Genomic DNA, 20,204 nt, shown 5'->3' on the forward strand with positions numbered 1-20,204 from the left:
GGAATAATTCAAGCTTGGTTGTGCTAGGGAAGGGAAATGTTCATATGAAAGTCAATGGGATCATGCAAGTCATCACTGGGGTATTTTATATGTCAAATTTAAAAAACAACTTACTCAGCATTGGGCAGCTGCAAGAAAGGTCTTGCCATTTTTATAAAAGGTCACAAGTGCAAGATTTATCATCCTGAGAGAGGACTGATTTGGGAAACATCAATGGCAGCGAACAAAATGTTCATCTTGTTTGCTCGCACATAACCACAAGAACATAAGTGTTTTAACACTATTGTAGAAGATCAACCCCAACTGTGGCATCGTAGATATGGACATCTGAGTTTGAGCGGCCTAAAAATTCTTTAACAAAAGAATATGGTGAAGGGCATACCAAAGTTCAAGGTTCACGCGAAGGTTTGTGAAGAGGGTTTGGTGGGGAAACAGCAGAGAGATCCATTCCCGAAGAAGAATGCATAAAAGGCATCTCATACTCTTCAACTTGTGCATGTTGACATATGTGGCCCCATTAATCCGATTTCCAACAGTAAGAAAAGGTATCTCATTACCTTTATCGATGATTACAGTAGAAAGACATGGGTATATTTCTTGGCTGACAAATCAGAAGCCTTTAGTACTTTCAAAAACTTCAAGGCTAGGGTTGAAAAAGAAACTGGTTCAAGCATAAAGAGTCTGCATATAGATCGTGGAAGTGAATTCACCTCATTCGAGTTCACAAATTTTTACAACATGCATGGAATTCAAAAGCCATTGACCGCTGCCTATACTCCCCAACAAAATGGCGTCACGGAGAGAAAAAATCGAACCATTATGAATATGGTTGGAAGCATGCTTTCAGAGAAAAAAAAATCCACGAACTTTCTAGCCAGAAGTAGTCAATTGGACCATCCATGTACTCAACAAAAGTCCAACGCTAGTTCTAAGAAACATGACACCAGAATAAGCTTGGAGTGGTTCCAAACCATCAGTAAAACACTTCAGCGTTTTTGGGTGTCTATCACACTTACATGTTCCTGATAGTAAGAGGATTAAACTTGATGACAAGAGTATGAAATGCATCATACTTGGAGTCAGCGAAGAATCCAAGGCTTATTGACTATTTGATCCAATTTCTAAGAAAATAGTGATATGCTGAGATGTGATTTTTGAAGAAGATAAAGCTTGGGACTGGAGCGACAATCACATAGAAGCAATCATGGCTGATCTTGAGTAGGAAATGGATAAAGAAGAAGGTCTAGGAGATGATAACAATGTAAAGGAATATGAGATTGATGAAGTAGTACTAGAGAGTGGGGAATCATATCAAGATTACCAACCAGAAGACACTAACATTGAAGGACGAGTCATAAGACGATCAGCTTGGATGAGACACTACGTAAGGGGAGACGGTCTGTCTGAGGAGGAAGACATGGCTCACTTAGCTTTGTTTGCTGATATTGATCCCATCTCTTATGAGGAAGCAGTGAAAAGTGACAAGTGGAAGAAGGCTATGAATTCAGAAATTGAGGTCATAGAAAGAAATAATACGTAGGAGTTGATAGAGATGCCATCAGGAGGAAAAGTGATTGGGGTAAAATGGATCTACAAAACAAAGCTTAACGAGAAAGGTGAAATGGACAAATACAAGGCTTGCTTGGTTGCAAAAGGGTACAGTAAAAAATAAGGAGTGGATTATGCCGAAGTGTTCGCACCTGTAGCTCGCTTGGATACAGTTCGTGTCATATTATCACTTGCATTTCATAATAATTTGATAGTTTACCAATTGGATGTCAAGTCGACGTTCCTCCATGGAGATTTGAATGAAAAAGTGTTCCTTGCACAACCTACTGGCTATGAACAAAAGGAGCAGGAGCACAATGTATATAAGCTTAAAAAAGCTTTATATGGTCTTAAACAAGCTCATCGAGGTTGGTACAGCTGCATTGAGACCTATTTCACGAAGGAAGGTTTCGAGAAGTCCCCACATGAACACACTTTGTTTGTTAAAAGAATGAATGGAGTTCATAATCCTATTATTCCTGGCTTCAAAATGATGAAAGATGAATGAGGCATAAAAATTGATAGCACTTTGCACAAACAAATTGTAGGAAGTTCATGTACCTGACTGCCACACGACCTGATATGATGAATGTTATCAGTTTAATTAGTAGGTTAATGGAACGACCTATTGAGCTGTATCTTAAAGCAACGAAGAGAGTGTTGAGGTACTTGAAGGGCATGGTGAATTTTAGGTTGTTCTATAAGAAGAGAGGAAGCGAAGAACTCATTGGGTACACAGACAGTGATTATGCTGTAGATTAAGATGATATGAAGAGTACTTCAAGGTATGCTTTTATGTTGAGTTCAGGGGAAGTTTCATGGTCTTTGAAGAAACAATTTGTGGTACTTTATCTACCACTGGAGCTGAGTTTATAGCTACAACATCGAGTGCGTGTCAAGCAATTAAGTTAAGAAGGATTTTGCAGCAGCTTAGTCATGAACAGTGCAAATCCACAAGGGTTTATTGCGATAATAGTTATACTATTAAGCTTTCAAAGAATCCAGTGATGCATGGTCACAGCAAACACATAGATGTTTGCTTCCATCTTCTTCGAGAGCTCACCAAGAATGAAATCGTGGAACTGGTTCAATGTTCTATGCAGAAGTAGGTAGCGGATATCATGACCAAACCATTGAAGCTGGATGTGTTTTTGAAACTACGGGAGTTAATGAGTGTTTGCTCACTTATGGATGTAAACTGATTGTTGATAGTATTCAGTTTAAGGGAGGATGTTGAAGTTGTTAAGATTTCCTAGCCGTTAGGGTTAGGTTTCCTAGTTTGTAGGATTGTTTTCAGTAGTTGTTAGTAGTCCCAATTCTTTAGGGACAAGTTGTTTAGTTTGCTTTTAACTTTAGTCGTGTACCACGTTATTAGGTTTGTTAAAATGTGGGCTACTTATTTCTAGCTTTCAGTTTTCTTGTAAGGTTATTTAACGCCATTTTTGCTCTTTCACTTGAATAACAGATATTTTCCCAGCTATTGAGTGCACAAACAAACATTTATTTACAAGTTTTCTTGAGTGTTCATCCTCAGGTTCCAACATGCAGCCCCTATCTTCAACCCCCAACACCCATCTTTTTGTCATCTTCTCCTTTGGTTGCTCCTCACATATCATCCCTCCTCCAACCTCTGCTCAAAGCTAGAAGCAACAAATTTGTTTTGGAAATTAGATTTGAATCCTCCCTTCACTATTCCGCACCCCAACTGGCATGCCAGAAAATCCGGGCCAGTGTGTTGTGTTTTAAATGCCCCCTTAACTGGTTAGCCCGATCCCCATCCCCCTTCCATTATTGTTTGTTTTTGGTTCTACTTGTAGGGGCATTTGATGGTGGCTCTAATTCGTTGGCTCTTTTCCCGTGTGGTGATTTTAGTGGCAAAATTCGATTAGGGATTCTGGGGATTAGGGTTTTTTGTTTCATCTTCCTTATTTGTGTTGGATGGGCTTTTGGCTATCGTTTAATTTTTAGGATAACTAATGAAAAAGGCTTGAAAAATTTTAGTTTTAATAAAAAAACCATGTTATAAGTTTTGTTTAATGATTAGTACAAGGCCCACATTAAAGTAGTTCAACTAAAAATGGCCTAACTATAATAAATTATGATTTGTTGATTTTACCCCTAACTTTTTTAGGTTGAGTCCCAGATTTTTGTCGTTAATGGAGTTCATCGTTCTTTTGCAGACCTTTTTCTTTTTCTTTGAAACAAAAATATAGATCCTCATGCTATTTAATTTATATTTTGTTTTATTTCCTTGAAAAGTGATCATCGTTATTATTCATAAAGTATTCGAGGTACTGTTTTTCAATTTTCTTCGTTAGTGGAGTTCATCGTTTGTTTCTCCAGAAAATAAATTTGAGGTATGCATATTATTCAATAATAACGACGGGTCATTGTTTATGGACTGAAAAAATAAACAGTTTCTGGATCCAAATGAAATAGACACACTGTTTCTTAAATATAAGCTAGAAAAGAAATAGTGAAATTCATTGTATTTGGATTCAAAGCAAAATAAGCATCATGTTTCTTAAATATAACAACTGATGCATGAAAGAAAAGAAACAATCAAAGGTTAAAACATAGACTGTTTCTGGAATTTAAGTTACTGTTTCTGGAATTTAAGTCATTGGTTCTGGATTTTGGTTTTTTTCTTTCCAGATACAATGTTTGTTTGTGCATAGAAAAAACAAACATTGTATCTGATTTTTTTTTTCCAGAAATAGTGTTATGTTTTGGGTTTTGCAGAAACAGTTTTATGTTTTGGTTTTTTTATTTTTTTTTCCCTATTTATAGACGTCTGATATGTACGTACATCACCGGGACTGTAGGTACTTATTGGATCTAATTGGAATAAAATAATAACACTATAAATTGTTCATGGTGCTGATAAGAAGATGAGGATAAGGGTACGGAAAAGGTAGATAATAGTTTTAGATGATTTTTTATTATTAAACTTTGAATTTTTTTTATTAAATAACATTTTAAGATGATTTTTGGTTAAATATTTATTGACCCAAACTCTTTTCATTAAAACTTCGACTAAATTGAAAACCCGTGCCGGTTGGCCTGGTTCGGGAAAATTGAAGACCAAAAACAAACTGATTGTTCCGTGAAAATATAAAAAATGTATTTTATAATAAAAAAAGGAGATTTTCAGGCCAGTTCAATTCGTTTGACCGATTAGCCGGTTCTTTGCCCCCTACTAGTTGCCCGTGCGACAATCGTTAAGAGTTTTAGGTGCAAACTTTTGGGTCCTGGTACAACGTACCGCTTAGTAATACGACTTTTATATAAGATATAATCGTTACAAAGATCCATTAATTCCTATATGTAAGATCTAAATGTTGATTTTCTAGATCACTCAGTGCTATGTACTATGAAAGAAAAATTGCAGAATTTTCTTTTCATTCTTCCTTTAACTTTTCTTGAGTACATTATATAAAAGGGTAATGCTAGGAAGACTAAATTTTAAAACTAAATTTTATAAACCAAATGATACTTTACTCGGACACGAACAATAAAGGCTAAATTCGCCCATCGATTCATGAACTTGTAACAACTTTTTTCTTCAGTAAATAGACATGATAAATTCTGAAGACGAAACCCTAAGTAAATGGAGCTTGCAAGATTATGATCAACCAGGAAGAACGTTGAAAAAAAAGAGCATTTCTAGAACTTTGATTAGTATGAGAAAGAGATGGTATGCTAACCTTCCAACTTGTACATTACCATTTCTTCGAAATCGAACACAAACCAGCATGAACTTTTAGTCAAATGGAAACACGGGCAGTGAGGTGTTCATAATCTCAAATCTAAATAGTAAGGTCTATCATACAAAAATCTACAAGTCAGCTTAAACTTTAATAGGAATTAGTCCGCATATAATACTAGAATCCTGAATCTAACCAAGATTTCTCAATTCTGTCCATACATTTACCGGAATCCATGACCTTCACGACACGTTGCCCTCACCCTTATCTTCCGATGAATCCAAAGCAGGCTTCTTCGATGCGCTTGATTCTCCCGAGCCTGCGTTCATCAACACTCGCTTGACTCCTCTTCCCACCACACCAAGATGTGTGACTCCAGAAGCTCCATTTGTATGAGCAGTAGAAACAGTTGGGGAGTCGAAACCTCCATTGTTGTCAGCAGTTCCCATCCTTGAAGAGCTCACCACTGCTGAAGATTCACTTTTCTCAGTCCCTTTTGCCTTGGCAGATGCTAATCCCAGAATCTCAGCGAGAATGGATTTTGAGTTTGACGCCAACTGTTGCAGATCTTCAAGCTACAAGCTCAAGAATACAAAAATCAGAAAATATAAGCCTGAATGTTTTCCAATTTTAAAATTAAGGTTGAAAAAATTATTAGAAACCTTCTTTTCCAGATCTCCAGAGAGTTCAGTTAGTGTTTCAATCTCTGCCTGTTTATCCGTCACATTATTATCAGACTCGGTAACATTTGGGGTAAGCGTGACACCAGGCTCCAATACAGAAGCAGACGACGATGTTGTGGACTCCGAGAAACTCCTTGATTCAAGCATGAGCCGCCGCACACGAGACCTACAGGTTGATATAGCCTTCTGGCAATACGGAATGGCTTCCTCAGGCTTGGAGCCAATCTCTAGACACAAACATATTCGAAAATTTCTGAATTCTCCAGTTAAGGTCATGAGTCCCTTACCCAGTGGGAATGGGAGAAACCAAAATAAAATAAAACAAAAATATAGAAAAGGATCTGTTATTAGTAACAGTAATGAACTCAAAGCCTGTATGTCAATCTTGAAAAGGATACAGTTCAGCTATACGTCGGCTATCAGGCTCAACCAACCGCTCCAAAATGGAAAGTGCTTTTTCATAGTCACTGAGAGAAGTTTGAATGTCCTCTAAAAGGAGACACAATGTAAAGCCAAATAAGGTATTTTCAAAAGAAATAATGCACCAAAAAATTATAGTGAAGTTTAAGAATCTCTTCGATTACGATATACAGATCTCAATTCAACTAAACTGAGTACATAACATACCTCTTTCCAATGCAACTTCTGCCAAAGCTGATAATATGTCCACCTTCTCCATTGTGTCAGCCGGGTGTTTTTCAACAATAGCTCTTGCTACATCTAGCATTTTCCATGCCAAATCAAGGTCAGTTTCATCTTCATCTGCATCTGCTTCAGCCAGGTCCGCATCATCGCTATTCTCACCATCTTCATCCTGGTCTTTTCCACCAGAAACTGCATCAGAAAAGGAAATGAACTGTTAAACTTCATAATGCAATGATAACAATAATGATGAGATATCCTCAATAATCAGTTTTGGGACAGAAAATACCATCTGATACAATCTGCGTATACCTAAACTTATGTCCTTATATCCTTCTCAGCTATTTAGACTCTATTTCTCCATATCTTCCATGGAATTTAATGTCACATGAGTTTCTTAAGCACACTAAATGACTATCTAAAACATTGACAATATGACGTTACGTTTCCTCAAATATCTAAACTAGAAGACATGACAAACACAAACACAAACACAGGATAGAAGTCTAGATTTTTTCTACCGGTTGATCAATGGGCAAAACAGTGTCTCTTGACAGATTTTATTATCTCTACACTAAAATACGATATGAGACTCATGATCTGTTCCCAAACAGAAGGCATGACTCATTTGATTTTCCAATGGATTTGAAGTTGAAAAGTTGGAGTGGAGCAGATCTGTGCGAGCAGCTACGGTGCCACCAGGAGAGGTAAACAAAGTGTCTCATGTGTATCAACAGTAGTCAACGATGCCAATTTTTACAGGAGTACATGACTAGAATCTCATTACATTATATGTGATGAAGACATCATATTCATACATGTGCAACATTTATGCAAAAAACAAAGAGCTACATTGAATAGCTTTTACTTTTAGTTAAGATGGTTTGGAATTCAATGCCCAATCATTCATAAATGTTCATGATTGAGAAATATTCTATTCGACAATTATACTCAACAATAATTACAAATGACATACCACCATCATCAGCTGCTCCCTCCTGATTACTCAAACTTGCATCCTGTTCGGCATTACATGAAACAGAAGCTGTGGAAGATTCACCATTTACACCATTCTTAGCAGATTCTTGCTGCGACTCGTCCTCCTTCTTGGGTACAGCACCCAATGGATCAGTCTCCTCTTGAGCTTTGTAAAGCAATGCACATCCATATTTATAGTACGCATTGACACACTGAGGAGCAAGTTCACCGAAATGTGCAACCCTGGATTTATTGACATAATCAATAGTAATTACTGATTAGCATACCTAATGCGATTCTGAAAATGAGGAGCACCTAATAAAAGCACACAGGCAATCTGTGAATTAACTAATGCAGATTTTATGAGAGTACAAATAATAATAAAAATTTAACTACAACATGAATATGAAAGAAATGCAATGGTTAAACAAATGTAATACGATATAACAGGGCAAAGGAATTGGACTCCAACAAATGCACAATTTGGCAACCAAATAGTTGTATTAGCAGGGCTCAACAGCACAATACAAAATCTTCAAAATATGAAAATGAGTATACCGGCACACTGGCTTGACTAACGAAAGAAATGCAAATTGAAAAAGAATAATTCAAATTGTACAATCCCGACAGAGTCTAACACCTTTACCGACGGCAACGCAACAAATCAAAACTGACCAAAAGTTAGGGTTTATGAGGGAAAGCAAAATCCAAGAAATATTAACAAAAGCAACAATATTTACAGCATCACATACACCCGAAATACTCAATTTCTAAGAAAACACGAAGAATGTTACGTAAGGCAAGCAAGGAAAATCAGGGAAATAAAAAACCCTAACCTGATTTCCAAGGCACGGCTGAAGCACTCGGTGGCTTCGCCGTAATCAGAGTGCTTGACCGCCTTGGAGCCCTTCTCAATCAGCTCGTCGGCGAACTCGAGCGACTTTTCACGATCTCCATCGGAGCTGACAGCTGAAGCTTCCGTGCTGTCGTTGTTGCAAGTGGACTCGGCGCCTCCCTGAGCTACCTCCGTGATGGTGGCCTCGTTCGACCTCTGTGCCTCCAGCGCGGCGGTTTGGGTTAGGGTTTCGCTCGCCGTCGCCGTCGCCGACGCCGACGCTGATGCTTCTTCTACCATCGTTTCAAAAACCCTCTCTTTCTTGGCGCAAAAACGTAGAGAACTCGATGAGAAAAAAAACCCCGAAATTTTTGTAGAGGGAAAACGAAGACCTCGTTTTTGTCTTTTATGAACCTCGAAACGGAGCATTTTGTTGCGTTCTGGTGCGGTCACAGTGCCAAGGGTATATTTGTCATTTAAATAAGAGTAAATTCCAGCAATTGTCCATTCACTTTAGCTTAATTGGAGTAATGGCCTCTCAACTAAAAATTCATTACCATTGGTTGCTCAACTCATTAAAACGTATAGCTATAATCCCTTAACTAAAAATCCATTACCATTGGTCCCTTAACTTTAATTCAACTAGAGAAATGGTCCTTCAACTTTAACCCAATTGAATCAATAGTCCATCAACTTTAACCCAATTGTAGCTACACCTTTTGATGAGTTGATGGACCCCAATTCTAGCTACACCTTTTGAGGGATGGAGCGGAGGTCCTTTCAACATAATTCATTTTGACAAAATTCTGACGAAGTTGATGAAAATGATCATAGCTACACGTTTTTATAAGTTGATGGACCCCAATTGTAGCACTAGTCATTCCAACATAACTTATTTTTGACAAAATTTTAACGAAGTTGACGAAAATGACCATAGCTACACATTTTGATGAATTGAAGGACCAATGGTAATGAATTTTTAATTGAGAAAACATTACTCTAATTTGATTAAAGTATAATTTAGTTATTAAATAAAAGGAAACTAATGAAAAATGCTTGAAAATTTTAAGTTTTAATGAAAAGAACAAAGATGTGTTGTAAATAAATAGTACCAGAATTGACTGTTTAGGTTAAAAATTTAATTTTTTTGGTTAAAATAAATAGTATTAAAAGCTTTTTTTAAAATTCTGTAAATAAATAACTCGAGGATTTAGTTAGTTAGCGTGTGGTATCAAAATTCGCAAAACTTTCAGAGAGAAAAGACATGGCTGCGAGAGCTTCAGTACTCGCTCTCCACCCAGCGCGCAATGCGCACCGCAGCTCCTCCTCCTCCCCGGCGCACGTTCCGAAGCCTGCGCCGCCGAGTGGACTCGCATTATCCGGGCGGAGACAGCTGGCGCTGTCGCTGACGTGGACGGCGGCGATTGCGGCTGTGTGTGCGAAGGAGGCGAAGGCGGAAGACATCGGGCTGTTTGGGCTGAGGAGGAAGGTGAAGGAGGCGGAGAAGGAGGCGGAGGTGATAGTGAAGGAAGGGATTGAGGCGGCGGAGAAGGGGCTGGAAACGGCGGAGAAGGGGCTAGAATCGGCGGAGTTGGGGATTGGAACGGCGGAGGAAGGGGTGGAAGCGGCGTTGAGCTTCTGGGGTTTGGCGCAGGCTGGAGCGGTGGTGGGAGCGGAGGTTGCGGGGGTTTTGGTGGCAACTTCGGTTGTGAGTGGGATTCTGGGGCCGGAGCGTTAGTTAGAAATCGTTAATTGAAATTTCGATTTCATTTGTATCTGTTCGTAATTTTTCTGTGCGAAATCTGGATTAATGGGATTGTACTGTAAGTTGTAAACTTGAAGTATTTAATTGCGAGCTAATGAAGGAGAATTATTGCTAATTATGCATGTAATTACACGACGATGGTGGATTTCGTGAGGCTCCGCGTTTGGCAATTTGTAGGGCATTTGTATGTGCCACGACGACGGATGAGGAGCACCATTGCTTTCATAAAAATCGTAAAACCAAAAAGTCGTTAAAGAGTGATGATCTCGTACTCAACTAAAGATGGCCCCAAAATCCAATTCCTTTCACGCTAACTACAAATGGCTTACTGCAAATTACAAAAGAACGCTGGCAGATTATCTGCAAATTACAAATGGCTCGCGTGGCTTCCAACCCAGTTGGCTTCCATAGATTCCGGCCATGTTTCCAAACTCCTCCACTTCCCCGCTACGTTAAACCCTCTATCCACTTCCCAAACCACCACCGCCGATTTCCGACCGTTTCTTGCCAGCAAACCCCCAATCCATCCGACCCCTCCACGACGGTACGCTCTCTCTTTCCCTCCAAAATCTCCCATCTTTCTCGCGTAAACCGGTATTTGCACGACTGTAAATTGTTCCCTTTTCAATAATTTGCATGTTTCCCGATTTATCCTCTCCGGGTTTCAGCTGTGAAGCTTAAAGTTGTTGTTTTGATGGAGAAAGTTGGAATTTCCGTGATTTCTACATTTATATGAAATTTAGGATTTGGGCAACCGAAAATAGTTATTATCTTGATAAGATTCTTGTTTTTAGTAAAACTTCCCTAAACTATCCTGCATGTCCTTGGTTTCGTTAATCGTTGCGTATCTGAATCGTTGTTGGCTCAATTTCTTGTTCGAAGAGTTTTTCGAGTTGAATTTACTATGTGATTGGTGCTGTGTTCATCAACTATTCTGATTCAGGAGAAGTCAGTTGTTGAGCCAGGCTCTGGCAGTGATACCAGCAGTCAAGCTACGAGTTCCTCCACGAGCTCTGGCCCTCCGGAATTTCCAAACAAGAATACCAACAGGCAAGTAGCGGTGGTTTCCACTCTTGCAGCTCTGGCACTTTTCTTATCAGCAAGGCTCCATTTTGGTGTTTCTTTGAAGGACCTCTCCGTTGCGGCATTACCTTATGAAGAGGTTCGTTCGATTTGCCATTCCCTTTTTACTCTGTCTAGCATGATTGAGAACCTAGACAAGTATATACCCTCAAACAATAACATAGATGTTTTAAGCACAAATGAACCATTTCAGTAGTGAGGTTCAGACCTTATTCCGCAATGAATTGTAATTTGCAACGGGATTTTTATGCTCTAACTCGGAGAATGTAGTAATTTGAACATACAATCACTCTAATTCCCTTGCCTTCAGTCATCTAATTTGTGTTTTCCAGCGTGTACATGTGTGTTAATGAATCTAGACATGATCTTCAATGTGAATAGTTTCTTACGATCTTCTGTAATTTATCGCTGATCAGGCTCTTTCAAATGGGAAGCCTACTGTTGTTGAGTTCTATGCCGATTGGTGTGAAGTATGCAGGGAATTAGCTCCAGATGTCTATAAAGTTGAGCAGAAGTATAAGTATGATCTTCAAGTTCTGACTTTTTATTACTTAAAATTTGCATCTCTACTAGAACGCTTCACAGTTTCTTCTTTTAAAGTAGATCTACTATTATTTTTCATTATTCACCAATTATTGTACGCAGGGGTCGTGTAAATTTTGTTATGCTGAACGTAGACAACACAAAGTGGGAACAGGAGCTTGATGAGTTTGGTGTTGAGGGAATTCCACACTTTGCGTTCCTAGATAAAGCGGGAAACGAAGAGGGTAACGTAGTAGGCAGGCTTCCAGAGAAGTACCTGCTTGAAAATGTGGACGCTCTTGCCCGTGGAGAAGCTTCCATACCTCACGCTCGTGTAGTGGGGCAGTTTTCAAGTGCCGAAGCCAGAAAGGTTCACCAAGTTTCTGAACCAAGAAGTCACGGATAGGTGCTCGCTAATTTTGGAGTAGAACCCATTAATTTGTTGAAGGAAGTACGTATAAAGGTAATGAGTATCCACCTTGTGGGTTATTTGATACAGTAACACCGCGTGTCTTTGCATTTAAGGTGGGACTGAATCTCGATAGTCTTCGACCTGCAGGATAAACATCGCAAAATGATATTGGTTAGCGGTCCTGTTCATATGCCTCTTGTAAGTTATTTGACCTACTCTCGCGACTCATAGACCTCGAATTTTACTTCAATTGTAAAGTCCCGTATAGGAAGGGAGTCCTTGTATTGCAACTTCAACACTTTGCTACGAAATTTTTCGTAATACATACCTTTCTTGAATGAATTCTTAGTGGAGCTTCTCTACATGTGGGAATGAGTATTTTGATGGTTTTGGACACCCCATAAAGCACAACTAATAGATTGATGGTTTTGATAACAATTAAGATCCTGATAACAAACCGCATTTATTTGATACATATTAACGACCAAGTGATCTACAATTTGATTGATTTTTTAACAAAGATGTATTTGAAACAACAATTAAGAAAACCAGCGGCGTCTACTATGATTGAGAAATTGTTGATCACAACCGAGTTGAAGAACCCTTCATCATATGGAAGCAAGTGTCGAACGAGGAGCTGCAGAGAACCATGATCCAAGTGATGAGGAACATGGAAAAAGTTGCAATAGACACCAGAGGCGAGATCAACAAACTTTGCAGTGTTACTCAGGAGTTGCAGACAAAGCTGGAGACAAAGTTTTCTGTCTCATCAAGTAAGCAATACCAAGTCTACTGCCGAGAGACCCAAGCCTATATATCATCAAGGGAGGGACTATATATTGTACGACAGTTCACAGATGAATTTTGATTGATTTTGAATGTGGTACATTGAATAAATAAACTGGCCCTTGAATGAATTTTTGCAGTCTTTGATCAATTTGTTCTACGTATAATTTAATTGGGGTGTTTAACAACTGATAATTTCGTGACTTAATCATATCAATGCTCCCGTAAAGCGTATGTTAAATCACACATTGTCTACGCATCACAATGACTTGTCTTGCCTCGCTAATTGAAACTAGTGTTTGAAATTCTTTCGTATCTGTTGTAAACTAAATTAAAAACCAATCAAGCAATAAACAAAGCACAACGATTTCAAAGTTCATCCAATATAGGAGTACCTCTCTAACAACTTAAGCTTTATAGATTACCAACAAATACAAGAGAACTCACAAACACAAAGTGTTCTCAAGTATACAAACTTATGCCTCTCAAAAACTCTCACACACAAAACTCTATCTCACATCCATCTATTTATACTAATAGATGTCATAGGTTTACACAAAGTCCCTAGAATATAGGAAACCAAATCCTATACTAAAACCAAATCCTAAACCAACTAGGAAACACAAATCCAAATATCTTGCGTCTAAGATATCCTAATCCTTGTTTGATTCTTGTTTTAGTTTAGGCATGATTTAATGCCAAATCCAACAATCTTCACCTTGGCATGAAATCCATAACGAGGCATCAAACAACTTCCGTTGCTCCACCATATCGCAAGATCAAACTTGCTTTAATTGCACCAAATCCAAGCAGTGCTCGAACTTAGCTGTATTAACCACCTTTGTCAACATGTCAGCTTGATTATATTCTGTAGCAACCTTTTTTAGATGAATCTCACCTTCAGCTACCACTTCTCTCTCAAAATGATATCATACATCAATGTGCTTAGTCCTAGCATGATGTACCTGATATTTGGCCAAATAAATTACACTTTGGCTATCACAATATACATCCAACTTGTGTTGTTCTACACCTAAATCTCCTAACAACCCCAGAGTCCACATTGCTTATTTGATAGCTTCAACGATCGCCATGTATTCTATTTTTGTGGTTGATGGTGCCACCGTTGGTTGTAATATTGATCTCCAGCATATAGGCCCATTTGCCATAGTAAACACATACCCAGTCGTTGATCTTCTCTTGTCTAAGTCTCCAGCAAAGTTTAAGTCCACATATCCAACTGAGAACTTATCAATTCCTTCTTCACATCTTTCAAAACAAATACCTTTGTCCCTCGTTCCATGTAAATACCCTAGTATCCACTTAACAACATTCCAATGCTCTCTTCCAGGATTATGCATGAATCTACTAACAATTCCACCTGCATGTGCTATATCAGAATGAGTACACACCATAACATACATTAATCCTCTAACTAAATTAGCATATGGAATACCATCCATCTTCATCTTTTCTTCATCAATTTTGGGACATTGTTGACTGCTCAACTTGAAGTGAGCGTCTAATGGAGTTCTTACAGGCTTAGTGTCTTTTGTTACTTTAAACTTTTGTAACAACTTCTCAAGATATTGCTTATAAGACAAACACACTAAACCTTTTTGTCTATCCCTTGTGATCTCCATTCCCAATATTTTCTTGGCTTCACTGAGATCCTTCATTTTGAACTCCCTTCTCATTTGCTCTTTTAACTTTTCTATCTCTGAAATATTGCTTGAGGCTATGAGCATGTCGTCCACATAGATTAACAAGTACACGAACGAACTATCTTTCAACTTCTTCTGATAAACACAGTGATCATAGTGACTTATTGTATAGTCTTGACCCTTCATAAACTTGTCAAATCTTAAATACCACTGCTTGGGCAACTGCTTCAAACCATAAAGAGATTTTCTAAGCTTACAAACCAATCTTTCTTTGCCCTTCACTTGATACCCCTTGGGTTGTCTCATATAAATCTCTTCATCCAAATTACCATGAAGGAATGCAGTCTTCACGTCTAGTTGTACCAATTCAAGGTTGAATTGTGCAACTAGGGCAATCAATATTCGAATGGAGAAGTGCTTAACCACAGGAGAAAAAAATCTCATTGTAATCTATTCCCTCGTTTTGAGCATATTCTTTAGCCATTAGCCTAGCTTTAAATCTTACCAAGCTCTTGTCATCCACTTCATCCTTCTTTTTTTTTTTTTTTTTTTTTTTTTTTTTTTTTTTTTTTTTGCATAAATCCATTTGTAACCAATTGCTTTCCTTTCTTTAGGCAGCTCCACCAATTCCCAAGTCTTATTCTTGTGAAGGGAGAGCATTTCATCGTCCATTGCATCATGCCATTTACTCCATTCTTCACAAATTACTGCTTCTTCAAAATTAGTGAGAATTTAAGCCTTAATTACTGGCAATGCATATACCATGCAGGCAATGCAATCTTTATATCTTGCAGGTAAGGATATGTCTCTTTTTCCTTTCTTTTTGGTTATGTAATCATCTTGTATCTTTAGTCCTTCTGATGATGTTTCTTCTTCGTGATCACTCTCTTCATGTTCAAGTTGATCACCTTATCTTTCTTCTTCCACAACTTCCTTACTTGGTTGTGAATTCACAATTACTTGTTCCTCAAGCTCCACTATCTGAACTTCTTCCTTCAATTTCATGTGACTTTCATCAAATGTCAAATCTATATTTACTATAATCTTGTTCAACTCAGGACACTAAAGTCTAAAGCCTTTCACACTACTGTTGAATCCCATAAAGACAGTTTTCTTGACTCGTGGATCCAGTTTGTTTTCCATCACATGAAAGTAGGCATTGCATCCAAACACTTGTAGCTTATCATAGTCATGAGCTGGTTTTCCAGACCACACTGCAATGGCTGTTCCACCCTTCAATGTTGTTGATGGTAGTCGATTAAGCACATGACATGCATAACTCAAAGCTTCTACCCAAAATCTCCTTGGCAACTTTGCTTGAGATAGCATGCAACAAACTTTCTCGAGCATGGTCCTATTTAGTTTCTCTGCAATCCCATTCTGTTATGGAGTATGTCTAACACTGAAATGCTGAGTAATCCCTTCCTTTTTGCACACTTTAAAGAAGGGATCAGAGGTATATTCCCCTCAATTGTCACTTCTCAATATTTTAATCTTCTTTCCGGTCTTGTTCTCCACCATGTTCTTCCATTCTAGGAAGATGTCAAGAATCTCGTCCTTTCGTTTCATCATATATATATCCATGATCTGTGAAAGTAGTCATCAATAAAAGATACAAACCATCATTTTCCACCTAAAGAAGAATTCTTTGCAGGCCCCCAAACATCAGAGTGAACATAGTCCAAAATTCCTTTCGTTTGATTAACAACTGAGCCAAATTTCACCTTTGTTTGTTTGCCAATAACGCAGTGCTCACAAAACTCTATCTTTCCAGTTTGTGCTCCTTTTAAACACCCTTACTTGATCAATCATTGCAATGTTTTTTCTCCTACATGTCCCAACCTTATGTGCCATAATGCAGACAAGTCACTTTTATCACTTTGCACTTCATTAGTTACCATAGCCACTCCATTTTCCAAAGTCTTTCCTTGTAGCATATAAAGTAAGTCATTTCAAGGCTCTTTCATTATGACAAGTGCTCATTTAGCAACTTTGAGCACATTGTTATCGGAGTAAAGCTTGTAGCCTTGTGACTCGAGAGTGCCTAGTGAGATAAAATTTTTCTTTAGATTTGGGATGTACCTTACACTATGCAATTCTCGAATCAATCATCATGATGCTTGATCCTTATGCTTTCAGTTCCTTGAGTTGCACATAGGTTATCATCTCCTATATACACAGTTCCATTCATAACTTTGAAGCATGAAAACTAATGCCATTGAGAAGTCATGTGATGAGTACAACCTATGTCCATCACCCACTCTTTCATATAATCCACATTGCTCGATGCAATTAGGGCATAGACAAATTCCTCATCCTCGACTTCAACCATATTTGCTTCTAAGTCGTTGTAAACACGAAAAATTCCTGAAACAAGAAACAAGAATACGTGTACAAAATATATTTCTGTGTTTAATGATTTTGGGGTTACAATCTCTTTGTAATTTGATCCTCTGATTCTATCTTCGTAGGGTGTAGGTTTGTGGATGAGCTGTTGATCTAAGGGGTCGTCGGGGCTTGATCTAGGGATGAACAGTTGATGAACGGATCTTCGAGGGCTTTTGGGCTTGATCTTGAAGACTGGGTGTATGGATTTCTTCAAGGGCTTTTGGGCTTGATCTTGAAGGTTGATGGATGAGCGGATCTTCAAGGGCTTTTGGGCTTAATCTTGAAGAAACGATTGGATGTGTGGATTTGTTGAGGTTGTTGATCCAAAGGGCCGTTGGGGTTTGATCTCAGGATGAACGGATGATGAACACTTTCTTTAAGGGGCCGTCGGGGCTTGATCTTGAGTTGGTGGAAGTTCTTCAAGGGCCGTTGGGGCTTGACCTTTGAAGGAGGATTTGACGAAGAACAAAAAGTGTTTTCTTGATCCTTTGGGATTTGCTTGAGAGCTTTAGAGTTTCAAGGCTTCAAGGTTTTGGTGTGATGTAAATTCCCTTTTTTTTTTTTTTTCTCTCTCCCCTTTCTTTTTTTCAAAATGAATGCCTTGGCTTCCTATTTATAGAATTCCAAAACTTGATTTTTGGATTAAATAATCAGATGAAACAAATCATTTTTGCCAGGTATTGACACGTGTCCTATTTGATGACTTTTCCAATTTATTTCGATTTTTCGTTGAGTCACACGCTACATGTAAAATTTATGTGACACGTGAGCGTTGAAATTTTAATTATTGGTCAACATTCATTTCACCGAAATTTTGATGTCTACAAATGCCCCCACTTCAAGGCGCGTCGTAGACATGTGCTTGTCACGTGAAGAAGATGCGTTTTGAAGTCCCTTAATGTAGATGTCAACCCAAGGGCCGTCGAGGCTTGATCTTGAGTTCGACTGGAAGATTTTCTGGTTTCCTCCAATCGTTGATTTTCCACAGGCTACTCTTGAACTGGGCTGGAGGATTCTTTTGGTTTCCTCCAATCGTTGATTTTCCTTTGTGCTACTCTTGAACTGGGCAGCAGGATTCTTTTGGTCTCCCTCGAAGGTCTGAGCTTACTCCTTTTATCTGTTTCTTTGTTCAATCTTTCCAATTCGTATTGAGGAGGGTTAGAGGATAGCTCAGCATATGCAGTTGTTGCTTGTCTCCACATGCTTCAACGTATCATTTTCACTTGCCTTACTTGCTCCCCTTTGCAGAAGTGGTCTCTTCTCTGGAAGTGTATCAACCGTTGAAGATGACTACTCGAGAGCAACGCTAGGTAAGCAACCAGGGAATAGCTTCCAGGCAGTCGGCTCCAGATCGAAAGACTGACTCCAAGTGCCGGCTGATTGCTTCTTTCACTTTGCCATGCGAGTAAGAACAAGGACAAAGAAAAAGACAGGGAAAGAGCATGATATGAGATACGTTTGCTTTTGACCTTGATGATATGAGATACCTTTGCTTTTGAAGAAACGGCGAATGAATCAGCACATGTATTTGTTGTGGTTGTCTCCACATGCTTCGATCTACCGTTTCCTCCTGGGTCATCTGTACTCCAGGTATCTGGTATCTTCTTTGGGGGAGAAAAAAAATTGAGTATTTCAAGAGGCTTTGCTGAGAGTCCGCCCTCAGAGGTGAGGAAGAGTTGGGCATTTTCTTTAGGTCTGCCTTGCCATAAAAGATGAAGGTCGACATATATAGGGATTTCCCAATAGCAAGTGGTGGTACTGTTCTTTTACCCTTGTCGACAAACGTCTTTTCGATTTTTGAACAAGCGTCTCTTCGATTTCTGAGCGAGCGCCTCTTCGAAAAAGTAGTCACGGGTGCGGCTCTGTCACCACGCTTGTTGGCAAAGGCGCGTAGTTGGGATGATAACCTTCACGTGTTTTCAACTTTGTCAGAGATCTTTTGACAAAGTTGAACGCGTTATCTGAAAAGCCGCGAAAGCGTCGCCGAACTTCACGCAGGAAAATCCGGTTTTTTTGAATCGGTGGTCGTGTCGCCTTGGCTTTTTATAGAGGTATCGATCACCTCCAACATGCACACTTTGAAGATCGCCCGTTTGTGAAAATCGTCTTCGGCCCTTTCTGATTTTACTCCATCCACCTTTCTCTTTTAACCCTTTGACAATGGCTAACCCGTCTAACATTTGCTTAGATTTGAGTCTCAGCAGTGATCCGAGTGCGCCGCGTCAGGTAAATGTATGGTGCCCTTTTTTCCTATCTTATAATGGCCATTTGACAGGTGAAGATTCTGTGATGAAGGACGCAACAACAGCTACGATAGTAGCTAGGAACCTCCTCACTCCTAAGGATAGTAGGCTGCTTTCAGGACGGTCCGATGAGTTGGCCGTTCAAGAGTCCCTAGCTTTCAGCGTTCAGTGTGCAGGCTCTGTGTCCAACATGGGCCAACGCCTACTTGCTCGATCCCGTCAAGTTGAATCATTGATGGCAGAGGTGGAAAGTCTTAAGCAAGAGATCAAGCAGCTTAAGTACGAGAATAGAAGTTTGCACGTGCTTGCAAATAACTATTCGACGGGCATGAAGAGAAAGCTTGATGAGCTGCAAGAATCTGAAGGTCGGATTCAAAGTGACCGTCAAAGGCTTGCGGCTTATCTCCAGAGGCACATTTTTCCTGGGTCATCCAGCGTTCCACCAAGTATTGAGGCCTCGAATGATCTATCTTCGATGCCTCCCGCTCCTGGAGTTTTGCCAAGTAGTGGGGCTTCACGTGAACAACCTTTGTGAAAGCTCCATCTTTCTCTTTTTTTTTTTTTTTTTTTTTTTTTTTTGTATGCACTTGTAATTTCTCGGAGATCAATGGACATGCTTTATTTTATTCAGTGTAATGTGCTAAATACAGATAAAACATATATATCACCAAGATGTGTTATTTCCCTTTTTTTTTTTTTTTTTTAAACACACTTTTGCAAGTGGTGTCGTGCACCACCTTATCCTTATTTTCTTCTTGACTTGCTAACAGTAGCTTGCCATTGTGAGTGGTTTCAGCTTTTGGCATTGTGAGAGCCGAATGCCCTCCAATCTGCTAATTTAAACAGTTGGCAGCTGGTGCTGCCTTTTACAGTGCTTCCCAATATCATCATTACTTCCTAACATCATCATTACTGCCTTTTTATTTTATTATTATTATTATTTTTTAT

The 20,204-nt window shown here is 39.0% G+C and overlaps 3 protein-coding genes across 4 annotated transcripts; 2 read left to right on the forward strand and 1 right to left on the reverse strand.

The window, feature by feature from the left end:
- Positions 1-5,063: 5,063 nt before the first annotated feature.
- On the reverse strand, positions 5,064-8,781 carry LOC137747424 (uncharacterized). The gene is made up of 6 exons (XM_068487528.1): positions 8,395-8,781; positions 7,557-7,801; positions 6,566-6,772; positions 6,337-6,427; positions 5,918-6,191; positions 5,064-5,830 (listed from the first exon to the last, which is right to left on the reverse strand). The coding sequence occupies exons 1-6, from the start codon at positions 8,691-8,693 to the stop codon at positions 5,498-5,500; spliced, it is 1,449 nt and encodes a 482-aa protein (XP_068343629.1). The 5' UTR covers positions 8,694-8,781; the 3' UTR covers positions 5,064-5,497.
- Positions 8,782-9,602: 821 nt separating this feature from the next.
- Positions 9,603-10,273, forward strand: LOC137748178 (uncharacterized). The gene has a single exon (XM_068488284.1). It carries the CDS (start codon positions 9,658-9,660, stop codon positions 10,129-10,131), a length of 474 nt encoding a protein of 157 aa, XP_068344385.1. The 5' UTR covers positions 9,603-9,657; the 3' UTR covers positions 10,132-10,273.
- Positions 10,274-10,323: 50 nt separating this feature from the next.
- On the forward strand, positions 10,324-13,076 carry LOC137748176 (thioredoxin-like protein HCF164, chloroplastic). 2 transcript variants are annotated; one of them, XR_011069997.1, is made up of 5 exons: positions 10,324-10,702; positions 11,102-11,320; positions 11,658-11,761; positions 11,887-12,226; positions 12,323-13,076. XR_011069997.1 is itself a non-coding variant. In XM_068488283.1 (4 exons), the coding sequence occupies exons 1-4, from the start codon at positions 10,532-10,534 to the stop codon at positions 12,167-12,169; spliced, it is 777 nt and encodes a 258-aa protein (XP_068344384.1). In that variant the 5' UTR covers positions 10,325-10,531; the 3' UTR covers positions 12,170-13,076. The 2 variants fall into 2 exon arrangements, 1 of the variants encoding a protein (XP_068344384.1); XM_068488283.1 differs by having other exon boundaries at positions 10,325-10,702; positions 11,887-13,076.
- Positions 13,077-20,204: the final 7,128 nt, after the last annotated feature.

This window comes from Pyrus communis, chromosome 10 (genome assembly GCF_963583255.1).
Source record: "Pyrus communis chromosome 10, drPyrComm1.1, whole genome shotgun sequence".
Lineage (NCBI taxonomy): Eukaryota > Viridiplantae > Streptophyta > Magnoliopsida > Rosales > Rosaceae > Pyrus > Pyrus communis.

Excerpts from the sequence above, each read along its gene's own strand:
- LOC137748178 (XM_068488284.1), top strand. The coding sequence starts at position 9,658 with ATGGCTGCGAGAGCTTCAGTACTCGCTCTCCACCCAGCGCGCAATGCG.
- LOC137747424 (XM_068487528.1), bottom strand. The coding sequence starts at position 8,693 with ATGGTAGAAGAAGCATCAGCGTCGGCGTCGGCGACGGCGACGGCGAGC. Across the intron at positions 6,428-6,565 it reads AGAAGTTGCATTGGAAAGAG|AGGACATTCAAACTTCTCTC; the intron begins GTATGTTATGTA and ends GTCTCCTTTTAG. Across the intron at positions 5,831-5,917 it reads CTGGAGATCTGGAAAAGAAG|CTTGAAGATCTGCAACAGTT; the intron begins GTTTCTAATAAT and ends TTGAGCTTGTAG.
- LOC137748176 (XM_068488283.1), top strand. The coding sequence starts at position 10,532 with ATGGCTCGCGTGGCTTCCAACCCAGTTGGCTTCCATAGATTCCGGCCA. Across the intron at positions 11,321-11,657 it reads CGGCATTACCTTATGAAGAG|GCTCTTTCAAATGGGAAGCC; the intron begins GTTCGTTCGATT and ends ATCGCTGATCAG. Across the intron at positions 11,762-11,886 it reads AAAGTTGAGCAGAAGTATAA|GGGTCGTGTAAATTTTGTTA; the intron begins GTATGATCTTCA and ends TATTGTACGCAG.